Source organism: Wasmannia auropunctata, unplaced genomic scaffold, assembly GCF_000956235.1.
Source record: "Wasmannia auropunctata unplaced genomic scaffold, wasmannia.A_1.0 LD335681.1, whole genome shotgun sequence".
NCBI classification, from domain to species: Eukaryota; Metazoa; Arthropoda; class Insecta; order Hymenoptera; family Formicidae; genus Wasmannia; species Wasmannia auropunctata.
Window position 1 is genome coordinate 1,725 of NW_012027209.1, and position 13,850 is coordinate 15,574.

Below are 13,850 nucleotides of genomic sequence, written 5' to 3' on the forward strand. Positions count from 1 at the left end.
CTTTCGTATGCGGCCCACTGCAAGAAAAAAAAACATTATATAATTAAATTTAGATATACATAAAATTTTATAATTTTCGTAAAATCACACAGACAACTCTACACTTTTATACGCACTATTTTTTAATTCAATTATGCAGCAACTAATACTACTTTAACTTTGTTAACGATACGGATATAGATTATGAAATACAAAATGCAATTTTTAGACTAAATCATGCAATATCAGCAAATAAAATAATCATTTATTTGAAAATATTTAAATAATTAAAAAGGTCGCTGCAAAGCTTTCAAAGATTACCGCATCGATGTATAAGAAAATCTTCTGTCCAACGATTTCCTATCTCCACTAGATATCAATGGACTTGCAGACGCAACATTTAATTTTGTACTATTATTTTCTTCTTTATTATGATCGGTCACCGACCTTGGACGTTCAATGCTTTTCTTCAGAGTTTGTGGACCATCCTGATTGACTGTTACTTTCAATCCTGTCATAGGATAACATACATCTTGCAAAGATATATCTTGCAAGCTATATGGTGGTGTGTGGAATACCAATTGTCCATCATGCAAAATAGACTGTCCAAATCCTTTCTCTTTACCAGGTTCATGAATTCTAGGAATAAAAATAGTTTATATCAAAACAAGAAGACACTAATTGCGAAGATAAAACTCCTGAATTATCAAACATGCTCAATAAAGATAAATATCTACCTGTAGGCAGCAATGTTAGTACCATCTTGAAGATCATGGTAGCTTGGTTTAAAAAATCTTGGTCCGTTCCGGTTATTGCCAAAGAATACGCAACCTCCTATACAACCACATTTCGTTGCCTTTACTCCACTTTCCTGTGGCCATAAAAACCACAAACGTTTTGTTGCCTCATCGTGCATTTTTAAATATTTATTTTGTACTAAGTGCAAATTGTGTTCTGGAGTTGGAAGAGAAATCGCGGCTTCTAGAACAACTGGACCCAAAGATATTGATCCTACTTCAAGCCATATATCCGATCCATCACCTATCACATATGTAAGAAGTATATATTAACAACTTCTTTTTATTAATAATTTAAATATTTACATTTAAAGAATTAAATAGCTAGCAGTAAAAAAAATACCTGACATTCGGCTGCTTGCGTTATTATGAGATCGACCACTACCAGTTGTATTAGTATTACTTGTATTCGCAAAATAATCTGCCGCAGACATAAACTGACGAATAGCTATTGTAGGTAGAACAGCAGTAACGCCTGACTTTACTTGATGTCCGTGAAGATTACAAGTAGCAACACGAATCGGAGATATCCAAAACTGTATGGCAGTACCTACTTCTTGCAGGTATAAATCAACAGCATCTATGGACAGTCTCGTCATTCTATATTTTATATCTTCGGAACTTGGGCACCTGTAACGTTAATATTTCATTTAATAATAAGTATAATAGTAGTGGAGACGATCAATAATTCTTATCCTATTTTTTCTTTTTCTTTTTTATTATTGTAAAAGGCAAAAAACATTACCTATAATGTTTATCAACGTCGCTCTCTGGACATTGCAGTGGCGCGAGACCATGGTGGCAATGAAAAGGTAAATTAGGTGGGCGTAAACTGTTCTCGGTACTTTTCGCCATTAACAAGAAAGTCTCTAACGATGTAACGAAGTGATGTAATTGGGGAGAAGTGATCTTCCCGCTTAATTTGCCCAACTGCACCTCGATCAACCACGCATACTCTAATGTTTCCTGATCTAAGCTTCGTTCTTCATTGCTAAACATAGCGTGACCTCTAACTTGTAATGCACTCAACATTAAATGCCCCTGATTTAGATGATGTTCTTTATTTGATCTTATTACATTATCTGTAACTAAAGCAATGGCAGGGGAAAGCAACAATTGAAGTTGCGTCTCCTTGTAACCTTTCCTCATTTCAAATCCAAAACGTTCCAAAAGTATAACCGGGCATGGTGGATCATTTTCATTGCAATTTTTTATTAGATGAGCTTGAATGTCGTGCATAGTAACGCCAACAGTCACTTCCAATGGTCTATAATCTCTCGGATCAAACGGCTTAGATTTTATTTCTTCATCTTCCATGGATGCCTCGATACTGCTGTTTTGTATATCTTTATCCTTATTTCTTTCTGCGTTTACGGACGTCGAGGTGTTTCTACTTTGTTGCATATCGGTAAACATTTGATAATCTCCAAATAAATTTTCCTTCAAATGCATAAAGTTCTTTAGCAAAGATCCGTATAAAATCAATATGGATGGTCCGATTTCAAGTTCTACGCTAACTTTATCAGGCGCTATGGACTGCGGGTCAAACTTTTGTGCGCCACTTCTTGCCCACTGCAAGCCTGGCGATTTCCTGCATTTGGGAATTCGCATAGGTGACAAGAGAATTTCTTCCTTCTCCGGAGTTGTTATATTCGCTTGCGGAGTAGGGCCTAAAGGCGGGCATAGATGATAGATATAATTAATACTCAACGCCACGATCGGTACGGACCAGCACTCAACCCAGCCTGACTCCTTTTGACAAAAGTTTCTCCATTTCTTGCCCCTATTCAATTCATGCAAGTGCTTATGAGATCCATCGCGCGTCATGATTTTTGCATTCTTGTCGAGTGCTAATAAAATAATACGGTTGGTATTAACTTCCGGCAAATAGAACAAAAGATCGACGCTTTCGCCTTGAATCCAGAAACGCAGGGGTATTGTGACAGGTAGAAAGTCTATGAATGGAAGATCAAACGAAAGATCAAAAAGCTCCCCGCAAAAAGCGATGTGCGCATTCTCTTGGTTCTGAGACGAACAATCGATCCAATTGTATTCGTTGCAAAGCGTAATGAGTTCAAATTCTTTCAAAAGTAAACTAAATTTCCAAGTATACGGGACAAAGTGTAGAATATCAGGTCTCGCTTTACTCGCCCAGTCGTTGATCATATCTTGGAAAAAGTCCTTATGTGAATAAACTAAATTAGCAGTTGCTTTACATCCAGTCAAGTTCAACGTCCATTCTTGATAATCGTTCCACTTGATAGGATAATGACACTTGACTCCAAATTCCAAGGTCTCGCTTTCGACTAGACTCCGATACTGTAGACTAGTTGTAGCTTCCAAATGTAAAAGTTGACCCGTTATCTTTGTAGTATAGCCATCTTGCAACACTATCCATGGCATTGTAATTTCTAAATACGATCCTGGTCCTACGTTGACGTGAACAGCATTTGTTTCTCTATTTTTACTAAAAAGTATATCGATTGTAGCTTCATTCAATGTTGATAATCTAATGTCGAACGACTGAACTTGTCTTTTATCTCCCGGTTTAGGCAATTTCGTAATCTTCAGTGATTGGTAATCGTTGGGAAAGAAGAATTTAAATAGATGCTCTCGCTGTCTATCGGCCCAAGGACCATAACTGAAATCCGTGCCCTTTCCACATTTAATATCGATACCCCATATGGGAGGCATTGCCTCAACCATGTCTCCATTCACCAATTGTATCATTTCAGGATGTTCCGGTACGACACCAGGTTCATCCATGTAATAATAAACTTCCATATTATTGGAACTTAAAACAACAAAACCTTCTCCCATGTATCTAGGTGGGTCGTCAACCATTCCGGTATATTTCGGGCTAGGGGCCAAAATCACTTTAAAATTCTCAGCCTTGCACTTGGTAAAGTGCATAAAATGATCGTGCCTGGATGCTGCTGGTTTCGTAGAATATACAAAATGTGCTTCCTCCACTGTTATCGATAATGTAGTTGGTACTAATCGATTACCGAATACCAGTCTTCCCTAGAAAAGAAGAAGAAACATAAGACGTCAATGTTGTAAAAGTGTGTTTGTCAACAACTGCAAAGCAGGATTAAGATCAAACAGAGATAATTTAACATTTTTATTGTTACTAACTGTGCAAATATCTAGTTTAATGACTGGTATCAAGTCTCTCCAAGTACGTGCAATCACATGAGCTTCCTTCTTCCTGATATTGTCTACATGCCGAGATACATCGATTGCATTTATTTGTGAATGACGAGTTTCATTGGCTGCATTATTTATAGATTCCCCATCCAGATCGTCGCTGTTTATATTATGACTTTCTTCGTCAGCAAACATTTGTGGTGTAAGACCAAAATTTTTTTCTAATTGTGCATAAAGTTGACAGCGATTGTAAACATGTAACTCAAAGCCATTTAACATAACTGATAGCCGTGTGTCAGAATGCGAGAGATCTACAATATAGCAAATTTTTTCTTATAAGATATACTCTTACTTTATACACTTTGATTTTTTTAATTTATAATAATGTATAGTGTATACTACACAGTATTATTAATTATTTTATATAGTTACTACAAAGTATTAAGAAAAAACATTTACCTTCTGATACATCTTTAGGGACATAGCTTCTCCACCACCTGAATATGAGCCAACCATCCTGAATTCTAAAACTGTAATCTGTTGTGATATAAACTATGTCTCTAAACATTATTTTCCCACTTAAAGCACTTAGTGTGACAGATCCTACAAGTAAAAGTGTAATAAGTAGCCTGAAAAATAGCTGGTCATGCAAATCTCTATATTAATTGTGCCAAATTTTCTTACCAACTTTAACATATCCATCTCTAATAACAAATCGATTTAACAACTTTGTCAATATGTAACCAGCCACTCTACTATTATAATAAGCAATATAAACAATCCAGAATATGGCAGATACTAGTGAACATAGCAACCATATAAAGTTGCTGTCCATTTTAAGATCGTCCAGGATGACATGATCGGAGTAATTCCAAAATGCTGATTCAATCCCAAAGAAGGATGAGACTGTAGCATTGTATACTTCATTCTCCTCCATGATGATGCTATTTTCTAACGACTGTTGAATTAGAAACTATTGTTCATAATATTTTTCGTCTGAAACAAAAATGTGTATGTATGTATGCAATATATATATATATATATATATATATATATATCATAATAAATGTAATTATCTAATTATAGAAAATAAAGAGAAGAATTTATTACACTTATCTATCATAAAAACTTATCTCTACCTTGCATTTATTTATATTGTCACATTTATCTTAACATAACCTATGCATTTCTATGCAGTTTAAAAAAAAAATCTATTATAATTCAATCGAGTATAAAATGCTTGTACTACAAAATGTTTATTATTCGTCTAATGTGTTTTTTTAAATAAGCAATTGACAAAATTGTGCTGACATGTCAAAAGAAATTCTATTAAAGCATTTGACATTACAAAGAAACAAAGTACGTCTTATGTCCACCAGACGCATGTTCAACCGTTTACTCATTCGTATACAACGAAAATTTAATGTTTTTCTTTTCTAAAGATAATTCATCGTAACGATTTCGTCTGCAGGAGAAGCGATTATCTGTTGAACGCAAAACGACATTTTACTTCGATAATTTACCTTTATTAGATAGTCGGGTACAAAGCACAAGACATTTTGTCGTGCCATTCATATTTCTACGCTTGTCATTATAATAATCCTATTGTCATTATAATAATCCTGAAGAGAAATGTCGGAGAGAGAACTGTCATCAATGGACAATGACACGCATAACCACTCCATACTTGACGTTATATGCCTACACCGATGCATTATTAAGGTAAGTTTGTACGGTAGCGTCAAAGTGTTCCTCCTCAGAGAAAGATTGCAAACGTGCCCTAATTATATATGAAACCAGAGAGGAACCAGAGAGAAGCACATTGAAATATGGGTTCCAAGTTCCAAAACTCATCGAGAAAAAGTGTTATTTTTCTGCATTTTTCTCAGCGAGTATAATTACTTGTGTTAAGCCCGTTCTACAATACGTCGTATGTCGGGCCGTAAACCGTAAGCCGTAAGAATTGACCATTCACAGTCAAATGTAAGAAGAGCATTCGATTGTGACTAGTCAGTTTTTATGGCTTACGGCTTACGACCAGACATACGACGTATTCTAGAACGAGCCTTAGTACAAACTAATTAAAATATACATTTTTTCGGATTGTCTGTGACATTTAACTAAATTTCTATGAAATATTTATTAATATCTACTTATACATATGTTGCTTTGTACAGTTTTATTCTATATAATTAGAATACATACTGATTTCAGTTGACAGAAGGTTATATTACAGTTCTAGATGAGGAAATAATTCTTGAATTTTATTCGATTTAATTTTTTTCCGTCATATTTTCTCGTTTCTAATATTATAATGTTATATATTTGAAATGTTTATAAAACGTTCAAGCTTTTAATTTTGTTCAAAATTTATGTTTTAGATTTATTATCGTATATACATAATTAGCTATATTCAAGTTATTCAATATATTGAAGATGATACGTTTATTAACCAGAGGCCCACTGTTAATGACCACATTTCCATTTCAAAAGGATTCTAATCAATACGATAAACCTGTGAATGAAATAATAAAACCATTGGATGATGAATTGGGTTGGGACAGAGTAAAAAATATTTTTTCTTTGGAGTATGTTTTTTTTACATATACATACACAACTAATAAAATCTTTTTACTTCAATTGCATACATAAAATTTTTATATAATGAATCATTATTCTAATTTAATTTTTTAGTGAAAATAACAGGTTTACAAAAGAATTGCAATCTATTATAAATATAACGCTATCAGGTGCTACAATTGGCCTAGCTCTAGGTGGCATGAGTGGAACTAAAACTACAGTAGATAATTTTATCACGAATAATGAGGCAACACGATTCATAAGTCATTTCGATGCAAAACGAAATCTTCAACAGTCGATTATTGTAAGTTTTTTAAAGAAGGGCTCGAGATTGGGAGCAAAACTTGGGACATTTTGTTTTATCTTTAGGTACATACACTTTATAATCTAAAACTTACACAGAGGATTATAAATAATATCTAAAACTTACAGATTATAAACGATATTTTTTCTTTTATAGTTCTATAACAACGTGTACAACGGCATATCGTGGGAGGATAGCAATAGAAAATTATATGTTGGGTGGTTCCATAACAGGATTGTTATTTAAGATAAATATGGGGCTTCGAGCGATGCTTGTTGGTACCGGACTTGGTGGTGCATTAGGTGGAGTATGTGGTGGTATATCACTTCTTATTCTTAAGTTATCAGGAATAACTGTAGACGAAGTATTAAACGCACAACAACAGTGGATGGAATCGAGGTATAAGTAAGTAAAAATAGCCATTTTATGATTTTGATAAATGTTCAATTTGGTATTGCTTGTAAGAGTTTTATACTATGTACATTCGGTTTCATTGTGCTATCATTAAATGTATAAGAATGATAAGGTATACTGATAACGTATTTTAATACATTGACGGTACATATATGTTTAATAATTACAGGGCGCGTGAAAAAATAAAAGAATCTATGACAACTGAATTACCAGAAATAAAACAATTATACCAAGAAAATAGAAAAATATGGAATATTCAACAAAAAAAAGATAATGAAAACCAAATAGATCCATAATTATATAAATAAATCTTATACATAGAAAGACATCTGTGAATTTTAAATTTTTATTATCCATTTGTCATTAAGTTTGTCCTAAAGTTTTGCAAAATGCGAAATAATCGAAAAATATTTTCTAACAAATACATGAACATGTATGAATTTTACATGTAATTTATCACAGTAAGTGCAAAGTTTTTGATAAATCTTTTATATATTATATAATATATGTGTGTATATAAATTGACATAGAGAGATCAAACAAAATAAATAATTATGTACTTTGAGCATATATTTACAGAATAGGCCAAAATAAATGTTTAATATCTTTTTTGTTTTTTTTTAAATTAAAGTAAATGAGATAAGAATCATGCATACGTCATAACAATGGATGCACAAAAATACGATGAAAGAAATTACTATCCTATTCTGCTTTTATTTTGACGTTATTAACCACGTAAAGTTTTTTTTAATTTTCTTGGTCGGAAGATGCTAATTCCTGAACCTTGGTTATGCGTTTAGCACCTCTGTTTGGTGGACCCTTGGGTTTAGCGAATTTTGGCTGATGTAAACTGATTTTTGGATGCAATTCCTCTTGAAAAAATTCCTCAGTAAGTTCCGCTCCAGCAGCTATTTCAAGCTATGCAATTAAATTATAAAGAAAAATTATAATATAACACGTATGTAATGTGTATGTAGTAGAATAAAAATTTAAGAAATAAATAATACATATCAACAGAAGCATGAATAAAGTTACATGTTAAGAGATTTATCACTACAGAAATGGAGAAAAGCCAGGAAAAAGATGAGTTACATAATGACATATGGCTGTAGATCATATAGCAGGCCTATTCTGCAAATTGTAACAAAACATGCCTTCGAATCTTAAAAACATACTACATACCTATTTTTAAGGAGTGTATCGCCAAGTCGTCCTTAACAATAGCTATATACATACCCAAGTGATCCTTAATAATTATATCGTATGTACCTAGTATAAATGTATATCATACTGGATATAATATAAAAAGAAACACCAAATTGTGAGTTTAAGTTGCATAATGCTTTATTATTTCCAGTATATTCAATATCGGCAAGATATACAATTTTCATGATTTTAATGCGTTTTTCGATATAACTGAAAAATCCACAGCTAAGATAACATTAAAGAGTTACAGAATAGGCCTGATATGAACACTTAACTAAAATATATTCAGCAATATTTTGTGTGTGTGTGTATGTGTGGATCACGATTTTTTAAAATTTAAAAATAGAATATGTACGTTTAATTAATCTCCAATATAGTATAAAAATTACTTCAAATATATTTATGCAAATATGAGCCAAAAACTATTGTCTTTCCTCTTGCGTTTTATACATTTATTAACTGAACCAGGAAGTTAAATAATTCATTAAAAATAAGAGTAATAATTAGAATTATAAATTTCTTTAAAACATCTAAAAATCGTACTGATATAAAAAATATTTTAACTATAAGGAAGGAAAAAAGAATTTGGCTCACAAATTATTTTCATAGCACAAGTAGACCCAGCTGTTTTTTATTTATTTTTCCGCACGCATATTTTAGACTAAAACATTTAAAAAGTTTATAAAAAGCTACAAGTGTTAAAAAAATACAGATCACGAAAAATAGAATGCCTCTCATATATTTTGTTGCTGGCTTTCAAATTATAGTCCTATCTGCTGTCCAAATTGCATGTCCACTAATATTTGAAAATCATTTTTAAGAAAGACCTCATTATATCCCTATATATATTTTATTACTTAAATAAATTATCGTAATTAATAAATATATTAAATAATGATCTCAGTACATTTTGAATAACATAACTTTTTAAATTTTCAATATAAGGGTAATGGATGATTAAATCGATTTTGTTTAGTGGTTATAAATATAACACGTAACATTAACAGCTGATAGGACTCGTCAAGATCAGTCTTACATCATACACATATTTGTAGAATCTAATATTTTGTAGCATTTACAATAAGTGTAGAACATGATATAAAATTTTATATGTAAAGTAACTATATAGTGTTATCGCTATCTTGTAGCTGAAATAATAATGTGCGAAAAAATATATCCACATTAATGTGGCGTTTGCATATTTATCACTCGTTCACTACGTTATTATCATATTGAAAATATATAGAGAAGTTAGGTGAATGGCTTTAGCTCTTTCTCTCCTTTCATCTATCTAGAGCACAAATGGAATTTTTCCTAACTCTCTATTCATCACACATATGAAAGTTACCACAGATCAATATTAAAAATATTACATTATCAAGTCCTATATGAACATTTGAATGAGTTTAAAAGCCAAGCCTTCAAATTTCACTCTAAAAGTACTTAAAAAGACACATATCACCTTTATAAGACTAGGAACTAATTCAATACTTGGTACAGTATATTTTTAATAAAAATATATTTTCTAGGAAAATATATTTTTTTTTAGGTATAGGAATATTGCTTGTAAAATATATATATATATATATGTGTGTGTATACATGTATATAAAGTTATTAGAATGAAGAGGAACTCTACATGAATAGAATTTGTTAGGTTCTGTGTATAACTAAATTACATTTTACGCATTTCACACAATTGCTATCACATGACATAATACTCATACTAAGTATAAAAATTAAAAAGTGAGGCTTAGCTTTCAATGTCAAACAAAGTAATCTAATTCCATCTCGGTACTATTCTTCACATAAATGAATAATTTCATACAGTACCTGTATGTGAAACATGAACTATATGGGGTTATCTGTACTATAGGCATGTCACACTTATTATCAATAGTTATAATGGTGTTTTGCAGAAAGCCTTCCACAATGATAATTTTGCTTTTAAAATTTAGAAAAATACACCATCTGGTCTACTCTGTTTTGCTACTTAGATTTACGTATCACTTTGATAAATTAATTCTAAATGCTGATAAACAACACAGATTAATTTTCCGTTGCATGATGCATTACATTTTTTTGCTACTTGCAAATTATCTCATAACATATATTTATATATATATAATTAGATAATTGTAATTTGCTCTAACGTGAAACATTGGAAACCCATTACTTTATTTTAAATGACATCCTATGTCAATATCATACTATCACAATTCTGGAATTCATGAAGGAAGATATTTTGATGCACAAAACATCATAAACACTTCAATTAGCAAGAAGCAATAATAATGGCAGAGACAAATGCTTTAAGCCAGTTTTAGCTCAAGACACAAGATCGTTTCGGTTTTGATTTTTTCTCTGGTATGGATTGAGTAGGAGCACAAGGTGTTGACGGAGTTGCAGGAGTTATTGCAGCTGAGTCTTTTATGCTTGGAGGATCTTCCAGCTTATCTGCCAATTCCTCTGCACTATTTACTTCCAACTAGGATCGCAGTTATATAATACAGAGATGGCAGTTATATATTTATGTAAATATATTTAAAAAATTTTTAATAGCAAGAAATGATAAATAAATAAATAAATAAGTAGTACATAATAATATTAGACTTAGAAAAGCATATATATATTATCGGATTATGTTTGCAATTATTATTACGAATACAAGAGAGAAGACACAAGAGAAAAAAAGTATATAGATTTCTATTGAGGCATACTAGACTTTAGAAACAGAATACAGTCAAACTACGCTAGATTTGTATTAAAAATGAATATCTATATCACATATATATAATATTGATAAAAATTTTCAACTATTATTTAATGAGTATGCCCATTTAATTGAAATATATGACCCTCAAACTCAAAACAATAATTGTGCTAAAGAAAAATATTTACATAATGGATCAGAGTTAGAGAGTTACAGTGAATTATTAAGATATTCATAATACTAACCTTTTTTATTATGGTTACTCCTAGAGACTGAATTAAATCAAGCAGAGGCGCTTTGCACGAGGAATATAACATCCTTTCTTTAATACTGCAATTATATCCTGGCATGCTATATATGAAAACTGAAAAAAGAAAGAAAAAAATTATTTCTTACACTACACTAGGTATGTAAAATAGCGGTATATTTATTTATCGCGCTTACCTATGCTCTCTGTGTAATCTCCTTCGTGAGTGTGCTTGAAATTATAAAGATGATATCTAGCAGCATCGGATGGAACTTTAGTAGGTAATTTATCCAACGAAACATCACAGGCTGTGACTAAATGTATCTTTTCCTCTTCCAATTCAATTTTTAATTGGATATATTCGTGAATCCCTTTGCCCAGTTCCGTGATGGCTTGCTTGGCTTCATCCGTTACTGGGAAAGCCACGCCGCTCAACGTTTGATGTCTCGTTTCAACGTTGTAGTCCGTAGTCGCGGTGGTCTTCTTCAATTCAGCTAATTCCTCCTCCGCCGTTGTCAACGGTACAGGCGCTGTATCATTTCTCTTATGTTTGTGATAACCATCTAATGTAATATCCTCCGGGACGGTGCCGTGTAACTCTTCCTTTATTGAGGCTGTACCAAATTCCTGCTTCAGCGTAGCCTTAGTGGAGGCATAAAGCATCTTCTGCCGTACCGGCGCCGTATCGGGAGACCAGGATATAAATAACCAATCGTAGCCGGAATCTGGTGATTTTGTGTCCAATCTATAAAGGATATAAGCCGGTTGATTCTCCACAATCAGTGGCTTGATCATCTTATCATAGTCGTCTTGCCATTTGTTGATTGGCTTTAAACTAGAAGCTGGAGTTAGTTCCTCTGGAAAATGAAAAAATAGATATTAGAGATGTCATGCTCCTGTTTCGATCTTCAAATCTTACAGCGGAATAAACGCTGTGAGATTCGATAAAAAAATTTTCTTGCTGCATAATCCAGAGCTCACCATTCTCTATCGAAATCTTTAGCACTCGTATCTTTCCGTCACGGCATTTCGCGAACAATTTCTTCAATGCATCATTGGCTAAAACAAATCGAGCATTATCGACTTTACTAATAAAAGGAATTGACAATAAAGGTTGAAAAGACTCTCTTATCGATTCATTAAAATTCTTCGTCGTGGCGATGCACATCACGCTTACGCACGAAGAAGCACGCTTAATTACCTTTGATTCCTGTCTGGTGTGACATTATTTCACAAGGATCTTCGTTGCGCTGCTTGTCGTCACGTCGGAGTACGTCGGCCGTCGACGTCGACCACGTTCGAGAGTTCTTTCTTTCTATGTATTTCTATCCGCCGAAGTTTTCCCGAGAGAGGAATCACCCGATTGCCAAGTGTTAGGCCGAGAACATACGGAAACACTCGGACATGGTAAACGACGAACGAATTGACCAGTCACAATATCGTATCTTCTCGAGAAAGTAGGTTAGTCGAGGAAGACGTTCTACTCCGATAGGTGGATCTGCTTATCTCTTCAAGTGTCATGTGTATCTAGCTTTATAAATCAAGTATGCATGCATCGGTATGTATCTGACATTCTGGCGGACGTTGTTCGAGAAGGTGATAAGATCCGATAACAGAAGCGAATCTTGATCGAAAAAGTTGTCGACCTATGCATTCTTGGATAATGATTATCAAGAAACAAATATGTTTATATCAATAAATCTCGTATATGTATACATATATGTTAATACTAAAAATTTTCCATGGCACGCGCGCGCTGCATTACATTAGACTAGAGTGCTGCGTCAGCTAATTTTAGAATAAATTTAATAGGTTTTAAATTTAGATTCTTGTACACGCGAGAAAAGTTAAGAGATTTCTTCTCGACGAGTCTCGGAACGCAGCGAGACTCTTTGAAAGCGCGACAGGCTCTCGTCCAGCCGTCCACGGATATGATTGTGATATGCGCAAGTTCATTGTGTGTCGCGCAGTGAGTACAAGTGAGCACAGATGACAGCCGAGTGATTACTAGTATATGAAGTATCGAGATGAATTTGTGCAACGTGCCACCCGCGCATGATGGCATAAGAGTGATTTTCGATAATTGGAATACCTACACGCGCGTTGCTCGATAACTCTCGTCATCTCTCGATCGTCGCTTAAAAGTCTCTCGGAGCAGCGAACTGCAACTCGCGCCGCTCGCGCGCTCCGCTCCGTTAACCGCTTAACGGTGGGTGCTTTCCAACAAGAAGAGCCTGGTGTTACACAGTGTGACACAGAGAGACACTGTAAAATATAGTAATTGGAACACTAAAGTTACCAAACACGACCACTAGAGAGCGTAAAAGACTGACTAAAGAAGGAAGAACACGAGCGAGAAGCAAAACAACGAGCGCAAATTAATTATTTCGTAACAATCGTAACGAATTGTTATTCTTAACTACGGTAAATTTCATATATGGATTATATCGACACGTTGATA

General features: G+C 33.3%; 3 protein-coding genes across 10 annotated transcripts; 1 reads left to right on the forward strand and 2 right to left on the reverse strand.

The window, feature by feature from the left end:
- Positions 1–279: 279 nt before the first annotated feature.
- Positions 280–5,636, reverse strand: LOC105456416 (uncharacterized protein KIAA1109-like). Of its 2 annotated transcripts, none has more exons than XM_011700412.1 (8): positions 5,450–5,636; positions 4,611–4,922; positions 4,386–4,529; positions 3,915–4,237; positions 1,522–3,800; positions 1,120–1,406; positions 717–1,020; positions 280–618 (listed from the first exon to the last, which is right to left on the reverse strand). In XM_011700412.1, the coding sequence occupies exons 2-8, from the start codon at positions 4,861–4,863 to the stop codon at positions 297–299; spliced, it is 3,912 nt and encodes a 1,303-aa protein (XP_011698714.1). In that variant the 5' UTR covers positions 4,864–4,922; positions 5,450–5,636; the 3' UTR covers positions 280–296. The 2 variants fall into 2 exon arrangements, with proteins under 2 accessions (XP_011698714.1, XP_011698715.1); XM_011700413.1 differs by lacking the exon at positions 5,450–5,636 and adding an exon at positions 5,066–5,338.
- An 88-nt stretch (positions 5,637–5,724) lies between these two features.
- On the forward strand, positions 5,725–7,833 carry LOC105456418 (RPII140-upstream gene protein). 5 transcript variants are annotated; one of them, XM_011700419.1, is made up of 5 exons: positions 5,725–5,832; positions 6,308–6,514; positions 6,621–6,875; positions 6,967–7,215; positions 7,394–7,833. In XM_011700419.1, the coding sequence occupies exons 2-5, from the start codon at positions 6,363–6,365 to the stop codon at positions 7,518–7,520; spliced, it is 783 nt and encodes a 260-aa protein (XP_011698721.1). In that variant the 5' UTR covers positions 5,725–5,832; positions 6,308–6,362; the 3' UTR covers positions 7,521–7,833. The 5 variants fall into 5 exon arrangements, with proteins under 5 accessions (XP_011698721.1, XP_011698723.1, XP_011698722.1 ...); XM_011700421.1 differs by having other exon boundaries at positions 5,725–5,814; XM_011700420.1 differs by having other exon boundaries at positions 5,728–5,818.
- On the reverse strand, positions 7,557–13,826 carry LOC105456417 (twinfilin). 3 transcript variants are annotated; one of them, XM_011700415.1, is made up of 6 exons: positions 13,486–13,824; positions 12,591–12,916; positions 12,371–12,448; positions 11,587–12,246; positions 11,388–11,506; positions 7,557–8,142 (listed from the first exon to the last, which is right to left on the reverse strand). In XM_011700415.1, the coding sequence occupies exons 2-6, from the start codon at positions 12,613–12,615 to the stop codon at positions 7,972–7,974; spliced, it is 1,053 nt and encodes a 350-aa protein (XP_011698717.1). In that variant the 5' UTR covers positions 12,616–12,916; positions 13,486–13,824; the 3' UTR covers positions 7,557–7,971. The 3 variants fall into 3 exon arrangements, with proteins under 3 accessions (XP_011698717.1, XP_011698716.1, XP_011698718.1); XM_011700414.1 differs by having other exon boundaries at positions 12,591–12,920; XM_011700416.1 differs by lacking the exon at positions 7,557–8,142 and adding an exon at positions 10,153–10,917 and having other exon boundaries at positions 12,591–12,920; positions 13,486–13,826.
- Positions 13,827–13,850: the final 24 nt, after the last annotated feature.

What these genes read in the sequence shown, in the direction of transcription:
- LOC105456418 (XM_011700419.1), top strand. Translation starts at nt 6,363, where the DNA reads ATGATACGTTTATTAACCAGAGGCCCACTGTTAATGACCACATTTCCA. An exon ending in ACATTTTGTTTTATCTTTAG is followed by an intron (nt 6,876 to 6,966) that starts GTACATACACTT and finishes TTTCTTTTATAG; the next exon opens with TTCTATAACAACGTGTACAA. An exon ending in TGGATGGAATCGAGGTATAA is followed by an intron (nt 7,216 to 7,393) that starts GTAAGTAAAAAT and finishes TAATAATTACAG; the next exon opens with GGCGCGTGAAAAAATAAAAG.
- LOC105456416 (XM_011700412.1), bottom strand. Translation starts at nt 4,863, where the DNA reads ATGGAGGAGAATGAAGTATACAATGCTACAGTCTCATCCTTCTTTGGG. An exon ending in CGCAAGCAGCCGAATGTCAG is followed by an intron (nt 1,021 to 1,119) that starts GTATTTTTTTTA and finishes CATATGTGATAG; the next exon opens with GTGATGGATCGGATATATGG. An exon ending in ACTAACATTGCTGCCTACAG is followed by an intron (nt 619 to 716) that starts GTAGATATTTAT and finishes TTTTATTCCTAG; the next exon opens with AATTCATGAACCTGGTAAAG.
- LOC105456417 (XM_011700415.1), bottom strand. Translation starts at nt 12,615, where the DNA reads ATGTCACACCAGACAGGAATCAAAG. An exon ending in AGATTACACAGAGAGCATAG is followed by an intron (nt 11,507 to 11,586) that starts GTAAGCGCGATA and finishes TTCTTTTTTCAG; the next exon opens with TTTTCATATATAGCATGCCA. An exon ending in GAGTAACCATAATAAAAAAG is followed by an intron (nt 8,143 to 11,387) that starts GTTAGTATTATG and finishes TTAATTGCATAG; the next exon opens with CTTGAAATAGCTGCTGGAGC.